The sequence below is a fragment of the Nicotiana tabacum genome, chromosome 3 (genome assembly GCF_000715075.1).
Source record: "Nicotiana tabacum cultivar K326 chromosome 3, ASM71507v2, whole genome shotgun sequence".
NCBI lineage: Eukaryota > Viridiplantae > Streptophyta > Magnoliopsida > Solanales > Solanaceae > Nicotiana > Nicotiana tabacum.
The window spans coordinates 198,735,251-198,758,745 of NC_134082.1; the positions used below are offsets into that span (position 1 = coordinate 198,735,251).

General features: G+C 38.1%; 1 protein-coding gene across 1 annotated transcript; it reads right to left on the reverse strand.

Moving 5' to 3' along the window:
• Nucleotides 1-21,590: 21,590 nt before the first annotated feature.
• LOC142178556 (uncharacterized) lies at nt 21,591-22,951 on the reverse strand. Its single transcript, XM_075248337.1, has 2 exons — nt 22,369-22,951; nt 21,591-21,766 (listed from the first exon to the last, which is right to left on the reverse strand). The coding sequence occupies exons 1-2, from the start codon at nt 22,949-22,951 to the stop codon at nt 21,591-21,593; spliced, it is 759 nt and encodes a 252-aa protein (XP_075104438.1).
• Between the last annotated feature and the right edge of the window lie 544 nt (nt 22,952-23,495).

Sequence of the window (23,495 nt, forward strand, 5' to 3'; positions counted from 1 at the left end):
ATATATAATACTAATATAATAGAATACCAATGTCATTTTATAAGAACTATCAAATACCGTGATTATATAGTGAATATATACATTAATAAAAAATTTATTACCGTTGTAGTATCATGTATATATTTATTCCACGTTTATATTTAATTATTCACAATTGGTATATATATAGATTGATATCATTATGTTTCAATGTGTTGGAGAAAGAAGTGAGTGAATGTAGATTAAAATCTGAAAATGCATTAGCGAGAGATGAGACAGCTAGATTATAGAAAGTGAATAGTAGTTAATACTAACTAGTATTAGTACCGGCGCGATGCGCGGAGAATTAAAAAGAAAAATTTATACTGTATATTTTAATTTGTTAGTGTTGATATCATCTTTACAACCAAACATTAAATATATTTTGAGACTCCAGTAAAACTTTTATTCCGCCGCCCTAATAGATATTCCATGAAAAATAATGACGCTATAAATTTTGCTTCATATGAAGCCTGTGAGCAACATCAGTTTAATGATCTCTTTAATTTTTCATCTTCTACATGCCCTTGATCAATTTTCTTAAATATGTTAGTATATTATTTTAGTAGATCTTGGACTTTAAGTTTATTACTTAATATACTATACTTTAACTTTGGTTCATTATTGTATGCTCATTATCTAGAATACACATGCATAGGAGGAACAAAAGTGAGAAAAGATTAAAAACGTACGAAATACTGTAAAAATAAAATTTCAGTTCTCATAAGCATTCGAGATATATGAGTAATTAACTAAATGGCAATATGTTACTATTCTCATGGAGTTATTGAGATAAATTTCAGCTTCCTTCAATTATCCACATTTAAAATACATATCAATGAGTGCAAATTCACTTTGCAATTATGGATCAACCTTCCCTATTTTATAGCCGCTATGTTGTCAATGCAGTTGTATTAACTAACATGTTTAAGCTTATCACATTTTTTTTGTATCTTCATTTCATTGACACCAATACTTAAAAGACGCTCTCTTCTATCTCGATTGGAAAATTGTATATGAACAATAATCAGTTTAGGTAAGTTATATATGCACAATTATAGTGAAAGACGATTACCTGTTTAGAGCTGATCATTCGTTATATCACACAAAAGTAGGATTGATTTTCCTCATTTTCGATTCTGCTCCATCTGTCATTTGTGGGATCAACACCTTGTAGAAGAAATAGTGAAAGATAAAACAATTACCGAATAGTTTATTCTTATCAACATCAAGTTGATTTATCAAATGCTCACAAGGTTTAAAGTTGATGATATTCAAACTAAACTGCAGAACATTAATTTCAACCACATCTATCCTATGAGAAAACGTCAGTTTCAATTTATGCTTGTTGATCTTAAACTTCATATCGTTTGGTCCAACTACAAAATTCTTCATAACATACTGTCACACCTCCTTTTTCCGCCCCCGCGAGGGTACAAGGAGTTTTTTCCAATTAAAGGACAATCGAAACGGGATTTGTTTATTTATTTCAGAGTCGCCATTTGGGAGATTTAGGGTGTCCCAAGTCACCAGTTTAATCCCGAATCGAGGAAAAGAATGACTCCATATTACAGTCCGCGAACCAGAAATCCGGATAAGGAATTCTGTTAACCCGGGAGAAGGTGTTAGGCATTCTCGAGTTCCGTGGTTCTAGCACGGTCGCTCAATTGTCATATTTGGCTTATTTATCTGATTTTAATACAATTATGAACCGATGTGCCAATTTTAATTCTTTACCACTTTATATTTATTATTTTTTTAAAAAAAAAAAAATAATTGTGAACATCGTTTAAAACATGTCTTTGGATTACGTCACATGAAATGCACCCGCAATCCGGAACACATTTTTATTCGATGTTTTAGGATTTAGATTTGGGTCGCATGAAATGCGCATCCGAGTTTAAGAAGGTAAAATTAATTAAATCGCGCCTAAAGAGTCTAGCGTATCATTATTTTGGGTAGGGCCGTGAAATTTGCTAAAACGGCTCCTCCCTAATTCTAAGCGATTAAATGTACATTTATTGAGGGCCCCGCAATCTATACATTTCATTAAGCGAGGCTCATCTCATTTATTTGGACAAATCTTAAAACGACTACATTTTTCTATAAAAATGAGTCTAAAATAAAGAAAGAAAATCCTAATTTATTACTAGCTTTTATTATTTTAAGAAGACATGACATGCTAATTGCTTGATTAATACAAATATTGATGAAAAAGGAATTTCACTCCTAATTTCGAAATTATAAATAAAATAAAAATTCAACAACTAATATTCAAAATAAACAAATATAGCTAGATTAAAACTCAGCATTGTTATTTTTTTAAAAAAAATTATTGAGATTAATTATTCACAATCATTTGAAACTAGATTTAACCATAATTACTAAAGCTTATTAGAAAGTTTATTAGACTTAAACGTTCTCTTAATCTTGCTTAAGCTCAAGTCATGCCTTAATGCCTAATTTACGATGTTTAATTTAAATTCGTGTCTTAACTAAATTTAGCTACTTGTTCATGATCAACCTATAATCTTGAAGCCTTCATAACTAGTGAATTAACCTATTTTGCCGAACTGATTTATTACAAGACTAACTTATGATATTATTTTCTTATTCCAGTTATTATTTAGTAATTCATGAAATAGCTTAAATACAATCAACAAAAGGAACAAAGAAAAAAAAACAAAATTAAAACTTCAAATTTTCATTCTTCATATGTATTCACGCTTCATATTTCGGATTACAATAACCAGCTTTTCAGTTGTGTACCGGAAATGAAACGACGAACAACGATTGTAAACAAATCCGTCCGGGCTTCGACTCAACGAAAAACCCTCGACCTTTGACAAATCGAAGAAGACGAAGCAACAACGAAACAATAGCAACTGCTGCGACGAGCAGCAGTCCGTCGAGAAGCAGCAGAAGCAGACACGCGACGGAGGAAGAAGAAACTGCATGAAGCAGTAGCAGCTGGGAGCCGAACGCAGCAGTAATGACGAGGATGCAGCAACGACGGGCAACTCGACGAGACCGGCAGAACAGCCGCGATAGCAGTGTCGACGAAGCTTGGAAGAAACAGTCGCAACAGCAGCATGGTGGAGAAGCAGGCAGCCATGACAATCTTAGCTCAAACTTGAGCTCGACGAGCTTCATTAATGGCGAATAGGGCTGGGGTCGTTTAGTCGAACCGGGGTCGTGAGGGTGATGTGCGTGTGTGTGTGAGTGTGACGGGGTGTTCATGGTGGAGGGTGGTCGATGTTGGTGAGGGCAGCCATGGTTGTGCTTTGGAGTTTTGAGGAAGAAGAAGGAGAAATGGGGGGGGGGGGGGGCGGATCCTTAGCTCTTTTTTAGGGTTTTCCTTTCTTTTTTTTTGTTTTGTTTTGTTTTTGTTTTGTAAAAATGAAAGACAAATGGGGTTTGAGTCTTTTGGGTTATGGACTGGGTCGACCCAGTTCGAAATGGACTGGGTCGTAGGGAAGATTGGGCCAATTTTTGGGCCTGTGGCTTGAAATTGAAGAAGAGGCCTAATTCCGACTTTCTTTATATTTTTGCTTTCTTTTCTTCTTTTATTTCTCTAAAACTAAATTATAAAAATACTTAAACTATTATTAAGAATTAAATTAAGTTATAAAAGCGCAAATTAACTCCCAATAACAATTAACGCACAATTAAGTATTAATTAAGCATAAAATTGTATATTTGGACATTAAATGCTAAAAATGCAAACGATGCTTATTTTTGTAATTTTTTAATTTTTGTAAAACAAATTTAATTACTAACAACTATAGAATTAAATCCTACATGCAAAATGCGACATATTTTTGTATTTTTTATTAATTTATCAAATAAACACGCACAGACAAATACAAATAATTATTCAAAATATCACAAAATATCACAAAATTGCACACCAAAGAAAATCATTTTATTTTTGGATTTTTTGGGAGTAATTCTCTTATAGGGCAAAAATCACGTGCTTACAGTTGCCCCTCTTTGCCCGGAGACACGAAGGGTTTTCGTGCAAAGATAAAGTGAGCGATTTTTGCCCATCCGAGTACTCCGTTGAAGCATTTTTTGAAAAAGATTTGACCGAACCTTTGCTTCAAAGGTTTCCTACATATCCTGGGCTAAACAGGAATCAGGTCAATGTAGTTCGGGAAGTTTTTGGTAGCTGGGACTACCGTGGGACTGCGATGTTACTGCTGTTGCATGCTGTTATCACTGCTTACCGATCTCCTTGTTACACCGTGCTTAAAAGAAAACAAGAAGCTAGGCTAGAATAAAATTTGTTCTTGTTGCCTTGCTTTCTTGTCGGCTTGTGTTTCCTCCGGTGCTTTTCTTCCGATGCTTTTCTTTCTTTTGACACATGGACTTGAGTTTATGCTGGGACCTCTTGTTACAACCTTCCGCTTCCCGGTGCTGGGGATTTTATTATTTACTGCTGGGGATTCCTGTTGTAACCTTCCGCCTTCTGGTGGGGTTACTGATTCCAAAATCTGTAATACAAGACTAAAAGGTTGCTTCAATGCAAAATTATGAAATGTATGCCCGCATTATACTGGTGGGCGACCTAGAGCTGAAAGTATTCCCGCATTTTACTGGTGGGCGACCTAGAACATGAATGTATTCCCGCATTTTACTGGTGGGCGACCTAGAACTGAAATGTATTCCCACATTTTACTGGTGGGCGACCTAGAACTTAAAAGTATTCCCGCATTCTACTGGTGGGCGACCTAGAACTGAAATGTATTCCCGCATTTTACTGGTGGGCGACCTAGAACAGAAAGTATTCCCGCATTTTACTGGTGGGCGACCTAGAACTGAAATGTATTCCCGCATTTTACTGGTGGGCGACCTAGAACAGAAAGTATTCCCGCATTTTACTGGTGGGCGACCTAGAACTGAAATGTATTCCCGCATTCTACTGGTGGGCGACCTAGAACTGAAATGTATTCCCGCATTCTACTGGTGGGCGACCTAGAACATAAAGTATTCCCGCATTTTACTGGTGGGCGACCTAGAACTGAAATGTATTCCCGCATTTTACTGGTGGGCGACCTAGAACAGAAAGTATTCCCGCATTTTACTGGTAGGCGACCTAGAACTGAAATGTATTCCCGCATTTTACTGGTGGGCGACCTAGAACATGAATGTATTCCCGCATTTTACTGGTGGGCGACCTAGAACTGAAATGTATTCCCACATTTTACTGGTGGGCGACCTAGAACTTAAAAGTATTCCCGCATTCTACTGGTGGGCGACCTAGAACTGAAATGTATTCCCGCATTTTACTGGTGGGCGACCTAGAACAGAAAGTATTCCCGCATTTTACTGGTGGGCGACCTAGAACAGAAAGTATTCCCGCATTTTACTGGTGGGCGACCTAGAACTGAAATGTATTCCCGCATTCTACTGGTGGGCGACCTAGAACTGAAATGTATTCCCGCATTCTACTGGTGGGCGACCTAGAACATAAAGTATTCCCGCATTTTACTGGTGGGCGACCTAGAACTGAAATGTATTCCCGCATTTTACTGGTGGGCGACCTAGAACAGAAAGTATTCCCGCATTTTACTGGTAGGCGACCTAGAACTGAAATGTATTCCCGCATTTTACTGGTGGGCGACCTAGAACAGAAAGTATTCCCGCATTTTACTGGTGGGCGACCTAGAACTGAAATGTATTCCCGCATTCTACTGGTGGGCGACCTAGAACTGAAATGTATTCCCGCATTTTACTGGTGGGCGACCTAGAACTGAAATGTATTCCCGCATTTTACTGGTGGGCGACCTAGAACTGAAATGTATTCCCGCATTCTACTGGTGGGCGACCTAGAACTGAAATGTATTCCCGCATTTTACTGGTGGGCGACCTAGAACTGAAATGTATTCCCGCATTATACTGGTGGGCGCCCTAGAACTGAAATGTATTCCCGTATTATACTGGTGGGCGACCTAGAACTGAAATGTATTCCCGCATTTTACTGGTGGGCGACCTAGAACAGAAAGTATTCCCGCATTTTACTGGTGGGCGACCTAGAACTGAAATGTATTCCCGCATTTTACTGGTGGGTGACCTAGAACAGAAAGTATTCCCGCATTATACTGGTGGGCGACCTAGAACTGAAATGTATTCCCGCATTTTACTGGTGGGCGACCTAGAACAGAAAGTATTCCCGCATTTTACTGGTGGGCGACCTAGAACTGAAAGTAAAAGGACAGAAATGTATGCCTCTATTATATGGGCGGGCTCCCAACTTCAATGCTAACTTAGGAGGAAATGCGTCTCCTATGGGTAAAAGTAAATTTAGGAGGAAATACGTCTCCTATGGGTAAAAGTAAATTTAGGAGGAAATGCGTCTCCTATGGGTAAACTAAACTTAGGAGGAAATGCGTCTCCTATGGGTAAAACTAAACTTAGGAGGAAATGCGTCTCCTATGGGTAAAACTAAACTTATGAGGAAATGCGTCTCCTGTGGGTAAAACTAAACTTAGGAGGAAATGCGTCTCCTGTGGGTAAAAGTAAATTTAGGAGGAAATGCGTCTCCTATGGGTAAACTAAACTTAGGAGGAAATGCGTCTCCTATGGGTAAACTAAACTTAGGAGGAAATGCGTCTCCTATGGGTAAAAGTAAATTTAGGAGGAAATGCGTCTCCTATGGGTAAACTAAACTTAGGAGGAAATGCGTCTCCTATGGGTAAACTAAACTTAGGAGGAAATGCGTCTCCTATGGGTAAAACTAAACTTAGGAGGAAATGCGTCTCCTATGGGTGAAACTAACTTAGGAAGTGCGTCTCCTATTGGCAGAACTAGACTTAGGAAGTGCGTCTCCTATTGGCAAAGGCGTGGAATGTATTCCCTTGTTATACAGGTGGGCGCCTAAAATATGCAATGGACAGACAAGAAAAGTATTCCTCTCGTTATTCAGGTGGGCGCCTGGCTTCAACAACAACTTTGAAAATAAAATCCTATTCGAGGGCGGATGAACCCAAAATATCCTATTCGAGGGCGGATGAACCCAAAATATCCTATTCGAGGGCGGATGAACCCAAAATATCCTATTCGAGGGCGGATGAACCCAAAATATCCTATTCGAGGGCGGATGAACCCAAAATATCCTATTCGAGGGCGGATGAACCCAGAATATCCTATTCGAGGGCGGATGAACCCAAAATATCTTATTCGAGGGCGGATGAACCCAAAATATCCTATTCGAGGGCGGATGAACCCAAAATATCCTATTCGAGGGCGGATGAACCCAAAATATCCTATTCGAGGGCGGATGAACCCAAAATATCCTATTCGAGGGCGGATGAACCCAAAATATCCTGTTCGAGGGCGGATGAACCCAAAATATCCTGTTCGAGGGCGGATGAACCCAAAATATCCTGTTCGAGGGCGGATGAACCCAAAATATCCTGTTCGAGGGCGGATGAACCCAAAATATCCTTGCTGGGGATAACACTGTTGGGGAATTATTTACTTACCTGTTGGGGGGGTAAAATGTTATCAGCTGGGGATAACGCTGTCGAGGCTAACACTGTTGGGGGATTCTGATTCTTTCAGAACTAGTGCTTCACTGAGCTCAAGTTTCATCCCTTTGCTGGGGAACAACTTCCTCCATAGAACTTATTATGTTGGGGGCAACACTAGTTCTAAGACCACTTCCCTTGAGACTGGCGTTATCTTTATTCTTTCCCGCATGGGTACCTGACTTCCAGAAAATTTTCTAAGCGGAAGGAAAATTTTCTGCCCCAGTTTGATAATATCCCTTGCGGCATGCATTTCTGGCATCAATGCCATTTCCTTTACCTGTTTCAAATCAAACAAAATTTGTTAGTTTAAAACATGGTGGTTGGTTGTGATACCCCTACTGGGATGGCTTTTCCCTTTCTCCTTCCTTGCTCTTCGTTCCACAGCTTGTTGGGGATGATATTATGTGCTGGGGATAATCCCTTCCTGCTGGGGATATCCGTCTTTTTTTGTGACATAACTCGGAAACTGGCATTTCCCCGACCTTTTAGTCCTAGTATGAATTTCCCAAATCATGCTCATTGCTCTCCTTGATTTGCCCACTGGCTTTGGCCTTGAGGTTTATAACTTTGGTTTTGGCAAGGATATCCCTTTTGACACTCGTCAATCCTTTTGTCAATTCCCTTTTGCTGGGGATATTTTCTTGACACTGGCCTCGCGCTTGTTCCTCGCTGACTACACCATTTGGATGCACTAGTCAGATCTCATTTTGTATAATTGGGAAGCTGATGACATATTTTGAAGTCATTTCATACTTGTTCTGACCGGACAGACTCTATTGGGGAAAATTTTTTATGAAAGGAGAAAGATAAAAGATACAAAACAAAAGACAAAGGAAATGATGACTCTTTTACAAAAGAAACTATAAATAAAAACCTATCAAACGCAGATACCGACTCTAATGGCCATGACATGCGTATGTGGCCTATCCTCTACCGTCAATCATCTTTCAAGATCTTCAATTGGCGATTCCCCATTGGATTCTTAATCTTATTCGACTTGTAGTGCCCAAAGGGTTTTCACTATCAAGTCTCTCTCATTTTTTGTTCTTCTCTCAGCTTTCATCGCCTTATGGTGCCTGTGAAGGTTTTCACCGATATGACTCTCTCATTTGTATCACTTTCCAGCTGGGGATTTGGAGTGTTGCCGGTATGACTCTCTCTGCTGGAGATTAGAGTCCTTTCTGCTGTGGAACAGAATGTTATGTTCGCCGGTAAGACTCTCATTTGTCTGACTTGGCATCTTTTGAAGACTGGTCAGAAGGTCTTTCTTTGGACCGTAATGTGGGTTTTGGATAGGGCTAGAAAAAAAAGGGTATTAAAGGCTCAAAAATGCATTAATTCTGGGTTATTAGTTACAACTTTCGGAACTAGATTTATTTACCACAAACGCAACTTTTGCCCCAGTTTCTTGCTTGGGGATATTTTACTTGATTGATTTATATTTTTTCAAAACTATGACCGAGCCGTGAAGCGCCTACGTATCCTCTTTGAGGAATTAGGTCAAACGTAGTTCCCAATTCCTCTTTTTTCATTTGACTTTTTTTTTTCATTCTTCTTTTCTTTTCTTTTCTTTTCTCTTTTTTTCGTTTTTGTTGTTTTCTTTTTTTTTTCATGTTTTCATGCCATGCTCGCGTTTTCTAGTCGTTTTTACTGATTCCGAACGAGGGGTATGAAAGAAAAATAAGTAAGGCTCAAAAAGGGGTAACGAAGGATAAAGTGTTTAGGTAGCAGAACAAAATGCCTTCGTCATTCCAGTCTTCAAAACATGCCAAATGCAAACAACACAACAAACAATAGATTTATAGTCTCTTCCGACGGTGCTGGGCTTGACAATTATGTTAAACATATGTTTGTTCATTTGTCACTTCTAAAGCACCGTTGGACGACACTATCATTCTCTTTTATTATGAACGACCCTCATGCCAATTTAGGCGAATCTTTATTTAACGGTTTTCTTTGTGTTTGCCCCAGTTCCACATGACTCGGGCTCCAAATAATCTCAAACCGTTCTTATTTCCTTTAAATGCTTTGATCACCTTCTCAGGGTTTTATGATTATCTTTTAAGACTAGGCCCAAACTGGGTGCGCATGTCATGTCCCTAGAATCGGCATTGAACAAAAATGATAAAAGGACTAAACAAAAAGATGACTGAAAATAATAAAAGACCGGATTTTGTATTAGACTACCGGTGAAATGGTTTAAATAACAAAACAAACAAAACAATCCAGAACAAAATCCTAAAACAAACTGGACAAGACAACATCCGACTTATAACCCTAATAATCCGAACAACAGAAATGACAACAAAATGAGCCACCACAAGCTTCTCTCTTGCTGACCAAGGAACAAAACGTCCTCCCACTTTATCAAAATTGGCATTTTAGCCACTGAGCTTTGCATCAATACTGCCGAGACCATTACCAGCTTCAATCTCATCAACCTCCGTCGGCAAGTTCTCGAGGGGGTTCGAGTGCTCCATGTCACTGTTATTAATCACAACCCGCCCTTCTCGGATCATTTTCTCTACTTCCCTTCTCCAACTATGACAGCTCTCAATGTTGTGCCCTATGACATTGGAGTGGTAGGCGCATCGCGCTGCCGGATCAAAGCTCCTTGCAAGTGGATTTGGAGTACATGCGGGGAGTGGTTCAATCGAGCCAGCATGCCTTAGCCTTTCAAACAGACTGGCATAAGATACCCCGATAGGGGTGAGAGCCTTTTCTCGTTTCAGCAACCTCTTCATTCTTGCATGTTGACAGGGCCGGAAACCTGATCCAGATGGCTTTTGGTAGGCTTGTATGGGTGGGTAAGCATTTCGTGGAGTCGGGTACCTGGGAAGTGAGGTATGGCTTTTGAGGTCACGGGGAAAGAAGTGGTGTTGGGTAGCGGAGAAACATTGAAGAGTGATGGAGCTACTCGGATAGCTGGGAAAGCTGCCATAAATGGGTTGGGATGGAGAGTATGGAGAATCTTCCATTATGGTGTTGGGTGCTTGGGAAATGACCGAGTTCAAGAGGCTTGGCGGTGGAGGGGGTGGTGCTTTTCCCGTTATCCATGCCTGATACATGTCTGCCACATGCTGTCTCAGCATTTTCACTTCTTCTACCAACCTGTTGTTCTGTTCGACCAATTGTTGTCGGTCATCAGTACCGATCCACTCGGTTCTGCGGTTCGGAGCCATTGTCCTTTGATTTTTCTTTGCAGGGAGGAGTTACCACAACCAACCACTTTCTATATATGGACACATCAAAGGGAAGCCATCACGTTAGTGTTAGGGCATTGGACAGACAATCATGTATCAGAGATACAATGTACCTAAGCAGTTAGACAATTGTGCCCCCTGAAAATCTTCCACACTCTCTTTTATTTATTTATTATTATATTTTTTTATATTTTTTTTTATTTTGGTGGTGGTCGAATCTTATGGAGATTGCCTACGTATCATGACCCCGCATGAATCAGACCGAGCGTAGTTCGGACCCAATAAAAGATAAACAATGCTAAACATTTTTTTTTCAATTTTCATGTTAAAACAAACTGAGTTTCAAAGGTTTGAAGATGACCTACAAGCTGGAAAATCAAACAACCCACATATTCTAATTAAAAGATTTACAAATGGCCAATTTCTTTCCCCGTTTGACAAATGCAACCAAACGGTTATTTTTGCAAATGTGGCCCCTTCCAACTTTCACATGAATTTGAGGCCGGGGAGGATTATTTTATGACACTTTACACACTTGTCCATTCTTTAACGAAAATAACCTTTCGACAACTGACAGATACTCTAAGGTTATTTCGGCAAGAACGGTTCAAGACGCGGCCGAAGTTGGCTCGGGTTATTTTGACTAAAAAAAAATTCAAACGGTATTCACCTGACCGCTGACTCTTTTTTTTTCTTTTCAAATTATACTAAAAACCTGATGTTGCAAACACGGCCCTTCAGCGCCTCGGGGACGAAGATTTATAGGGCTGTGTGGGTCAACTAGACCAAAATCCTAAACAGGACCCAAAAAAAGTGGCTGTTTATGCAAAGTCAGCCTTCCGGCGTCCCTCTCGGGAACATTCGGCTATTTTTGACAAAACAGCATCACCCGACTTATTTATGACTCTTTTTATCATTTTTCGAATTAGAAAAGTCAATATTGCAAACACGGCCTCTCAACGCCTCGGGGACGAAGATTTTTAAGGCTGTGTGGGTCAACTGGTCAAAATCTTAAAAATGACCCAAAGGTGGCTGTTTATGCAAAGTCAGCCTCCCGGCGTCCCTTTCGGGAACATTCGGCTATGTCTTCATAAAACAGCGTCACCCGACTTCTCTATGACAAAATTAAAATTTTGACATGTTTTTTTTTTTTGGCTATTTTAGCAAAAGGGAAGATTGGACACCACTAGACTTATTTATGACAAAATAAAAAATTTTGACACGTTATTTATTTATTTTTTTGGTTTTTGACTATTTTAGCAAAAAAGGGGGTTGGACCCGATGAGGGTTGCCTACGTATCTCACATCCGGTGAGAATCAAACCCGCGTAGTTCGGGCCTCGCGAATAAGTAAATGAACTAATATTTTTTTTTTAATTGGAACTGTGAAAGAACTGCTTCAAAAGAAGAAAGGAAGTATATATATATATATTTTTTTTTGATTGATTTCTTTTTGAAAGAAAGACTTGTAAAAATTCCTTTTCTTTTGATTTGAACTTTGAGAATTTCAAAAGTAAAAGGAAGTTTTTTTTTTTTTTTGAATTTCCATTTGTTTTTTTTTTATTCTAAAGAAAAAAAATATTTTTGGAATTTTACTTTTGATAAAAGAAATGCTTCTAAAAAATATTTTTTGATTTTTGAATTTTCTTTTCAATTTTGAAAGAAGTATCAAAATATTTTCGGATTTTTTTTTAAAAGAAAACATTTTTATTATTTTTGTTTTATCAACAATGGAAAATAAAGATATTTAAATTATTTTTTTGCAAGACATATCTTTTTTGGAATTTTACTTTGAATTTTCTTGGCAAGACAAATACTCTTTGCAACCAATAAAGATATATATATTTTTTTGGAAATAAAAAAAAAACTTTTCGGATTTATATATATATATATATGCGACAAATAATGAAAGGCTTTTTTTTTTTTTTTTTTGCATTTTCATAAGCAAATAAATAATAAAAAAACCATTTTAAAAATAAGACTCTTTTTTATTTTCATTTTTATGGCAAGACAAACTATATATTTTTTCTATTTTTTTTATTTTTGAAAAACAAAAACAGAACAACGACTTTTTTTTTTCTTTTCTTAGCTTTTAATAAAACAAACTAATATGACATTTTTTTCATTTTCTCAAAATTTCGGCAGAGTTTTGACAGTATTTGGGCATTTGTTTTCTTTTCAAAATAAACAATCAATTCCCTAACCGCTATTTCTTTTTTTTTTTCAAAATATTATTCTTGATATTCACAAGTCAGTCAACACACAAGTCCGTATTAATGCGCAAGTAGTAAAAAGTAAGATGCATCAGGATGGTCATTTTCATTTTTGGTGCACCTGTCCTAGACAGACCCAACCCCTGTGTTGAGCCTCCAAAGTCAGATGCACGTGATGCAAACAAACGTTCCTACTAGGGATCCGGCATGTGGCTTTGTTATACTAGGTTCAGAACCTGGGTGTTTGTTCTAGACCTGGCTTACCCGAGCGGACAGCTCGAGCCGAGGGGGTAGCGTACCGGGAATACAGAAGCTTCACCGGCTTAGCAACTTGTCCGAACCTCGTTCTAAATTGGGATTTGACACTATACAGAAAAGAAGTCGTACGAAGTACACCCTTCTTCATGATTTAGAAGACTCAGAGAGGAGATGGGTTTCGGCACAGTTTATACACAGTTCACGTAATATCAAAGCGGTAAAAGCAGCATTTAGCACATTAGGCTCAAACATGTAAAAATCAGATAAAACCAAATATAACAATTTATATGAGCTCGAATTTCTAACCCTGAACCACTGGTTCTGGGTTAAGTCCCCAGCAGAGTCGCCAGAGCTGTCACACCTCCTTTTCCGCCCCCGCGAGGGTACAAGGAGTTTTTTCCAATTAAAGGACAGTCGAAACGGGATTTGTTTATTTATTTCAGAGTCGCCACTTGGGAGATTTAGGGTGTCCCAAGTCACCAGTTTAATCCCGAATCGAGGAAAAGAATGACTCCATATTACAGTCCGCGAACCAGAAATCCGGATAAGGAATTCTGTTAACCCGGGAGAAGGTGTTAGGCATTCCCGAGTTCCGTGGTTCTAGCACGGTCGCTCAATTGTCATATTTGGCTTATTTATCTGATTTTAATACAATTATGAACCGATGTGCCAATTTTAACTCTTTACCACTTTATATTTATTATTTTTTTTAAAAAAAAATAATAATTGTGAACATCGTTTAAAACATGTCTTTGGATTACGTCACATGAAATGCACCCGCAATCCGGAACACATTTTTATTCGATGTTTTAGGATTTAGATTTGGGTCGCATGAAATGCGCATCCGAGTTTAAGAAGGTAAAATTAATTAAATCGCGCCTAAAGAGTCTAGCGTATCATTATTTTGGGTAGGGCCGTGAAATTTGCTAAAACGGCTCCTCCCTAATTCTAAGCGATTAAATGTACATTTATTGAGGGCCCCGCAATCTATACATTTCATTAAGCGAGGCTCATCTCATTTATTTGGACAAATCTTAAAACGACTACATTTTTCTATAAAAATGAGTCTAAAATAAAGAAAGAAAATCCTAATTTATTACTAGCTTTTATTATTTTAAGAAGACATGACATGCTAATTGCTTGATTAATACAAATATTGATGAAAAAGGAATTTCACTCCTAATTTCGAAATTATAAATAAAATAAAAATTCAACAACTAATATTCAAAATAAACAAATATAGCTAGATTAAAACTCAGCATTGTTATTTTTTTAAAAAAAATTATTGAGATTAATTATTCACAATCATTTGAAACTAGATTTAACCATAATTACTAAAGCTTATTAGAAAGTTTATTAGACTTAAACATTCTCTTAATCTTGCTTAAGCTCAAGTCATGCCTTAATGCCTAATTTACGATGTTTAATTTAAATTCGTGTCTTAACTAAATTTAGCTACTTGTTCATGATCAACCTATAATCTTGAAGCCTTCATAACTAGTGAATTAACCTATTTTGCCGAACTGATTTATTACAGACTAACTTATGATATTATTTTCTTATTCCAGTTATTATTTAGTAATTCATGAAATAGCTTAAATACAATCAACAAAAGGAACAAAGAAAAAAAAAACGAAATTAAAACTTCAAATTTTCATTCTTCATATGTATTCACGCTTCATATTTCGAATTACAATAACCAGCTTTTCAGTTGTGTACCGGAAATGAAACGACGAACAACGATTGTAAACAAATCCGTCCGGGCTTCGACTCAACGAAAAACCCTCGACCTTTGACAAATCGAAGAAGACGAAGCAACAACGAAACAATAGCAACTGCTGCGACGAGCAGCAGTCCGTCGAGAAGCAGCAGAAGCAGACGCGCGACGGAGGAAGAAGAAACTGCATGAAGCAGTAGCAGCTGGGAGCCGAACGCAGCAGTAATGACGAGGATGCAGCAACGACGGGCAACTCGACGAGACCGGCAGAACAGCCGCGATAGCAGTGTCGACGAAGCTTGGAAGAAACAGTCGCAACAGCAGCATGGTGGAGAAGCAGGCAGCCATGGCAATCTTAGCTCAAACTTGAGCTCGACGAGCTTCATTAATGGCGAATAGGGCTGGGGTCGTTTAGTCGAGCCGGGGTCGTGAGGGTGATGTGCGTGTGTGTGTGAGTGTGACGGGGTGTTCATGGTGGAGGGTGGTCGATGTTGGTGAGGGCAGCCATGGTTGTGCTTTGGAGTTTTGAGGAAGAAGAAGGAGAAATGGGGGGGGGGGTCCTTAGCTCTTTTTTAGGGTTTTCCTTTCTTTTTTTTTGTTTTGTTTTGTTTTTGTTTTGTAAAAATGAAAGACAAATGGGGTTTGAGTCTTTTGGGTTATGGACTGGGTCGACCCAGTTCGAAATGGACTGGGTCGTAGGGAAGATTGGGCCAATTTTTGGGCCTGTGGCTTGAAATTGAAGAAGAGGCCTAATTCCGACTTTCTTTATATTTTTGCTTTCTTTTCTTCTTTTATTTCTCTAAAACTAAATTATAAAAATACTTAAACTATTATTAAGAATTAAATTAAGTTATAAAAGCGCAAATTAACTCCCAATAACAATTAACGCACAATTAAGTATTAATTAAGCATAAAATTGTATATTTGGACATTAAATGCTAAAAATGCAAACGATGCTTATTTTTGTAATTTTTTAATTTTTGTAAAACAAATTTAATTACTAACAACTATAGAATTAAATCCTACATGCAAAATGCGACATATTTTTGTATTTTTTATTAATTTATCAAATAAACACGCACAGACAAATACAAATAATTATTCAAAATATCACAAAATATCACAAAATTGCACACCAAAGAAAATCATTTTATTTTTGGATTTTTTGGGAGTAATTCTCTTATAGGGCAAAAATCACATGCTTACACATACAATCTCATTTCATGTATTTTTCTTTTAAAGATACATATAACGGGCCATCCAACAGTTTCATAAATTCGATCTCCCTAAAAAAAAAATTAAGTTAGTAGGAGGTCATGTCATATAAAGATTATGCATTATTTTGTTTGTAAAAACCCACAACATATTAAGCATCAATAGGCATGAGTATACTATCACTAATAGTAAAACTGGATGACACATTGTATTACTAAACATGCATCAATACCCAAATAAATTTTTTATCTTGGCAGCATGGACAAAATTTGATCATAACTCTCTAACTAATGGCTTAGCCGTTTGAATTCAAAATCTGCCAAAAAAAAAAATATCCTTTTCTGTTATGCATTACGCGTAAAAGTTGTACAAACTAACATAAGAAAACAATAGTTAATACCAAACTATAAAAGTAAAAACTCACAAAATCATCAAATTTCATTGAATATGCAAAGAAATACAAATAAACTTGTTTGTAAATTAAAATATTGAGTTATTTATGTATTCAATCACATTATGCAGATTTCTCACATAAAATCATAAAGGAAAATAGATTTTCAATGATAAATTTGTATTACCTAACACCAGTTTTTTTTAAGCAATCCACTAGGCGATGTGCCTAGGGTTAGTTTTATTTATATAAAGAAAATAAAAAACCGAATACATTGTTAGGAGGTCTTACGATATGAAAGTAATAAAATTTGCTAATTAGATTCCTCCTATTACCAACGTTAAACAATGAACTTAACTTTGGTATCACAAAGTGTGTACTAGAAAATTTAAACCAATGCTGCATCAGAACTAGCCATTGATTGCCAAGATAAATCTTGTGAATCTGCACATGTGTTTCTGATAGTGTGCTGAAGATGATAACCTCTTTTCCTTGGTGTTGTATTGTCCTGGTTTGTGTCCAAGTATCTAGAAGTTTCCTAATGACTGCTACATACCATCTGCAACTGAACTTGTGATTCATCTGCTGCATTGTTGTTGTCCACATCTGTCTTCTCCTCTCTATTCTGCCCTCATTGTTGATCAATCTACTGGTGATTCTTGATACGTTCCTTGCATGATTTCCTCCATACTGTGTCTATCTCCAATTTTGTATTGATATGTATGTCCAAATTAAACCATTAATGCCCGCTAAGTGTAGTCCAAAGTGCCAAGTTACAAGTCTTCTCCATATCTGCTCTATTGTGGTGTTTAGGAAACCACTTTCTTGACTGGTTTTTGTGTTTCTAGCTGAAGCTTTTGCCTTACATAATTCCTGTATTATTGTAAACCTGTACTACATTTGGAAGACATTCTATAACACAGCCCCGTTACCCAGAAATCTTTGCCAAAACCTGCAACTAATATCCTAAAAACCAGCTTCCTTTACTATGCTTCTTTTGCCTTCTAAATCTTGTATTGCCATCAAGTGTCTTTTTGATGCCCTTGTATGAAGACAAAGCTGATATCTGGTATAGACCTGCAGCATTGAGATTCGCCTCACCAATATACTCAACCTCGACCCCAACCCTAAACCTATCCTCGAGCTCCACATAATCCATCTTAGTATTATAAGCCAACATGCCCTATTGCTGCCCTTACACATGCTGAACACCCAATGATGCATTAAGATCCTACTCACAGATCTCATGCTTGTGCATGCCCCTTTTCCGTCTTCAAGGGAATGAGCACATAGTACTAATACCACCCATTGAAATCGTAATAGGGGGCAAGGCATGAGTACACTAACATTTCCTGCAAAAAAGAAAACAAAGTTAGTGAAAATATTTGTCACTATCATCTCCTCCTGAAAGATTTGATGATATTGACTATAGCAGTTGTCCAGATCCTTCACTAAAACCCCTGCCTTGTTCATTTTTTCCACAACTCCCCTCCTTGTTTTGTCTATCCTACTGCCCTTATATTTGCCCATGAATCCCCCTTCAGCTTTCCTTTTCCAAATTTCCTCAATGTTACCATATAGCATGCAACCAACTTCCTCCCAGTACTCCTGTTGCTGCATATTTCTGCATTTTTCTTCTTGTTCCTCCTCCTGCTCCTGACTTCTTGTTTCTGCCTCTTGTATACTCTGAACATCAAGAACTGCCTGACTCCCTGTATCCTTATACCGCTCCCTCCATTCCCTTACTCCCCAGACTCTCTTTTGTTGCTGCTATACTTTGCCTGCAATTCCTGCTGCTGCTATATCAGCAGCCCTATTTCCTACATGTGTTGAACACTGATATTGGCTCCTAAATTTTACCTCTTCTATGTTCCTACCAAATAGAATTACACGCAGCATTGCCTAACTCTCTATATCCATTGAGGCTACCTTACTATCCCCTATATCCTTTACTCCAGATTGCCCATTTCGCTTAAACATTCTGGGACCAATATCTCCTATTGTTATTCTGATTTTCTAATTACACCAGATGCTGAAGCATAGTCTAAGTATCATTGAGTCCTGCTTGCAAAGTTTACCTATGCATGCCCTAGACTTCCTTCCAATGGGTTGAGTGCAAAATACTAATACCACCATCTGAATATCCATCAACAGGCAAGCCATAGGTGCAGCAACTTGACCTGCAAAAAAGAAAAACTTGTTAGATAAAACCATCATCACCAAGTACTCTTCCCACAGGATTTGTACATGATGATCATAAATTGGCTCCATTACATCCTTCATCCTTGCTTCCATGCACCTTAATTCTTTGCTACCTTTACTCTCAAGTATGGACATTGCAATTTATCCCCATTCAATAGCCTCCTACCTTGTGTGTCCAGCTGATGGAACGAATAGCATTCAATATACCCTTGATCAAGAGCATAATTTGCCAAATGATCTGCTAATTTGTTCCCCTCTCGAAATATGTGTTATTCTGCCATTGGATATGCTCAACATATGTCTTATCTCCATCACTTCTTCCTCAATAATCCAAGGTGGCTTCCAGTCCCTTTCAATCACCTTCTTGAGCAATATTGAGTCTGTTTGCACCCAAATATTTGATATGCCATCAACCAAACTATGTTTCAATGCCTCCAGTATAGACTTAGCTTTTGCCTGTGTATTTGTCACCTCCTAAATCTCCTTACCACACGCATATAGCAAATCTCCTTGCTCATTCCTCAAGCAAAAACCAATTGAACTCCTTCCTGGGTTACCCCTCGATGCCCCATCAATGTTTATTTTTGTCCAACCTTGCATTGGAAATTCCCATAACACCTTACTGAACTTCAGCTTGGGAGTATAGTTCTCCATCATTTTCAGTATGTCTGGCCACCTATATGGTACCTTAGCTATCCCAGGTTTTCTTATCTTGATAAGTGACTGAATAGTCGTGCATACCTGATACACCACCCTATTAGTAGACACTGGCTCCCTACATTTATTGCTATTCCTCCTTTTCCAAAACTCCCACACAATGATACTAGGCAGTGCTAGAAATATTGGCTTCAGTCTAGGAATCACCTTCAAGGTCCAGTATTTCACTATAGCCTGTTGCAAACTCAATCCCTCCAAAGATAATCCAGCATAAGAAAAGAAGTAAGTCCACACACTTGAAGCAGTGTATGAACGATATAACACATGGCTTATTGTCTCTTCATTAGGAGATACACTACACCAGCATTTTGATGGCATTAAGTAACCCATCCTTCTTATTACATCATCTAATGGTAATTTCCCTTTCCAAAGCTTCCACATAAAGAAGGAAATTTTAAAGGCAATCTTTTCACCCACATGTTAGTGTAAGATATAGCTGGATCCTTTCTTCTTCGCAAATACTCCCAGGCAGACTTGACTGTGAATTGACCTCTAGTGTCTAACCTCCACACAGGTTTGTCCAGTTCTTCTGAATAAGCTGGGCATGGTATACTATCCAGAATGTGAGATGCTAAATCATCAGGAAGAATTTTCCTAAGTTGCTCCTCATTCCACTGTCCTTCAGTAACTACATCATTCACATTTTGAATAGCCTCATCAACTATAAATTCTGGAGGTGTTACAAAATATAGAGATCCCAACCCCGTCCAATTGTCAAACCAAAAAAGGGATGATCCCATTTTCAATTTCCAAAGGATTTCATGCTCCACAAGGTCTCTACATTCCAACATCTTTCTCCATACATGAGAATCATGTCTCCAAGGTACAATAATGGCATTCATCTTTTTACAATATTTCTGGCTCATGAAGGCTCTCCACAAGGATGGTTTGGTCCTGAAATTCCACCATAGTTTACAGAAGAGGGCCTTGGACATGTCATGTAATGATCGAAATCCTACTCATCCCTCTTCTTGAGGTAAGCAAAGAGTATCCCATGAAGCCCAGTGTCTAGCTCTACCCTCTATGGAACTGCTCCAAAAAAATCTCGCAAAAAGTTTGTGCAACTTGTTGATAACATATGTAGGTGGGTTCACTGCAGACAGTAGGTGAATAGGCATGCTTTTCAAAACACTATTGATCAGCACAGCTCTACCACCAATAGATAATAGTTTCCCTCTCCAGGATTGGAGTCTGTCCATTACCTTAGTGATTAAGCCCTCATAGTAGTTCATCCTTCTCCTTGAGTAGAAGATAGGGCAGCCAAGATAAGTGAATGGAAACTCATTTTTCCCTATTCCAGTAACTCTCTCAATCTTCCTCACAACCTCATCACTTGTTGAGTGATGGACAAAGATAGCAGATTTGGATTTGTTAATCAATTGGCATGAAGCTGCTTCATATAAATTTAACACTTCCATAATCAATCTTAGAGAAATGGCATCTGATAATGAGAATATAATTGTGTCATCAGCATACGCAAGATGGTTGATTTTAGGGCTCCATTTAGGTAGACCAAATCCACAAAAATACAAGTTATGATGTAATGCATTAAGCCCCCTTGACATTGCCTCTGCAGCCAATAAAAATAAAGTAGGTGACAAAGGATCACCTTGCTTCACTCCTCTAGAAGACTTTAAAAAGTCATGTGGTTGCCCATTAACAAGAACTGAATACCAATTGTTAGACACAATGTTAAAGATCAAACCAATAAACCTTCCAGAGAACCCCATCTTCCTCAGGACCTTTGTGAGAAAAAGCCAAGAAAGTCTACCATACGCCTTCATCATATCCAGCTTTAGAACTACATTGGGACCTGCTTTTGTTCTCAATCTAATATCAGTAATTATTTCCTGAGTGAGTAACACATTTTCAACAATACTCCTTCCTTTAACAAACCCAGCCTGCTCATAAGAAATAACATTAGAAAGAATATCAACCAACCTCTCATGTATCACCCTCGAGATGATTTTGTTTGAAAAATTTCTCAAACTGATTGGTCTCAAATCTGAGAAGGTTTGCACATCCTTCTTCTTTGGTAACAATACTAAATTTGTGTGACTCTCAAATTTAGGAAGATCCTGCCTATTGAAGAAGGCCTTTACCATCTCTAGAATATCTTTACCTATGATTTCCCAACAAGCATGGAAAAAATTTCCATTGAAACCATCAGGTCCACTGCACTGTCCACATTCAGCCCAAATACTGCCTTCTTGACTTCCTCCATTGTTGGTTGTCTTGTGAGCTCACTATTCTGTTCCTCATTTATCATCACAGGCATGTGATCCAGTATTGTAAAATCTGTTGGAACACTAGATTCATGGAATTGCTACTGGAAAAAATGGACAGCTTCTTCTGCTATATCTGCTTGTTCCTCTAGCCAATTACCATTTCTATCTTGAATTATTTTTAGCTGTAGTTTCCTTATTTTGCCATTTACATGAGCATGAAAAAGCTTAGTATTTATATCTTCATCTTTAAACCAAACCATACCAGCCTTTTGTTTCCAGAAATCCTCTTCTAATGCCCATACTCGTCAATTCAGCTTGCACCATTTAGAGTCTTTCGCAATTTTGAACTGTTGGATTTAATTCAAATTGAGTCTCATGTACCTTGACCACTTCCTCCAAACTAGCCAACCTTTGAAAAATATCACCAAACGTATCTCTGCTCTATACCGTTAAAGCCTTCTTCAATTTCTTCATCTTATGGTTGAATAAGATATATGGGCTCGCGTGAAAGTATGCCTGCCAGTTTTCCTTAACGACCTCCAAGAATGAATCATGTTTAATCTATAGATTCAGAAATCTAAAAGCTTTTTTGACTTGACCAGTACTAGAATTACTTAAGTTGCATCAGGCTATGGTCTGAACCAATCTTGGATAGATGATTGATTTCCAAACCTGGCCAAAGCTGTTGGAGCTCCATGTTGCCCAGGCATCTGTCTAGTCGTTTGAAAATACAATCCTCCTCAGCCCTCCCATTCCACCAAGTGAAAATTCTTCCTCTGAACCCAATATCAAAAAGATTGCACGTATTAATACCGTGCCTGAAATCATCTATCTCGTTAATATGTACTGGAAGGCCACCAAATTTCTCTTCTTCATCCCATATCACATTAGAGTCTCCACCCACGAGCCATGGCAGAGAAATATCAGTAGCTAATGAGTATAATGTGTCCCACAGCTCAATTCTCTCAGTCGCATTACATTTAGCATATACCATGATAATACTAAACTCCTTATGATCATCAGTATCAGTCATTCTCAAGGTAATCTGCTGCTCCATGTTGAATAGGATATCAAAATCATATTTTTGATCTATGAAAATCCATATTTTGTTAGATATATTAACCACTACTTGCTTAAACCCAAGCCTTCTCCTATACTGGTCCACAGTTCTAGTCTGCTGCATAGGCTCCATCAAGGCAATGAAATCAAATTGGTACTGTCTATCTATTGTGACTACTCTTTCAAAAGCTTGCATTGTATTAACTGACCTAATATTCCAAATGAGAGCATTCATCATTAATTAACTGATTTAGAAAAGGTTCTCCTTGTTTGAACTCCTAGGACTTGCACCCCAATAGTGTCCTTTGGTTGTTTTTTCTTCCCCCTTCCTGCTGATTTCCCAATCTCTATTTGTCTAGGAGAGATGTGACCCTTGCCTAGCAACATTGATGAAATTCTGGGTAGTGGATTCTACATCCATATCTCTCCCTTTTGTCCCTTGTACATGCTCTTCTTCTGCATTATTTTCTTGAGTAACCATGTGGTTATGGATAGGTTTAGGAATCAGACTCTTATAATTATTTTTCTTTTGCTTCACCTCAGTTATGACCTGTAGATTAGGACAGCTGATGACATCTTGAATCTGTGTAATGGCTGCTGATTCATCACCTGGGTTACCCTGGCCTGCTTTCTGCTGCTTCTTTGAATCTTTCTGAATTCCTTCAAATTGTTGCTGTTGCACTTCCTCCCCTGAATCCCATGGATCCCCTGTATCTCTAACCTGTTCTATAGGCTCATTC

Excerpts from the sequence above, each read along its gene's own strand:
- LOC142178556 (XM_075248337.1), bottom strand. The coding sequence starts at position 22,951 with ATGCAAGCTTTTGAAAGAGTAGTCACAATAGATAGACAGTACCAATTT. Across the intron at positions 21,767-22,368 it reads GCTCCAACAGCTTTGGCCAG|ATTTTACAATACTGGATCAC; the intron begins GTTTGGAAATCA and ends GTGTTCCAACAG.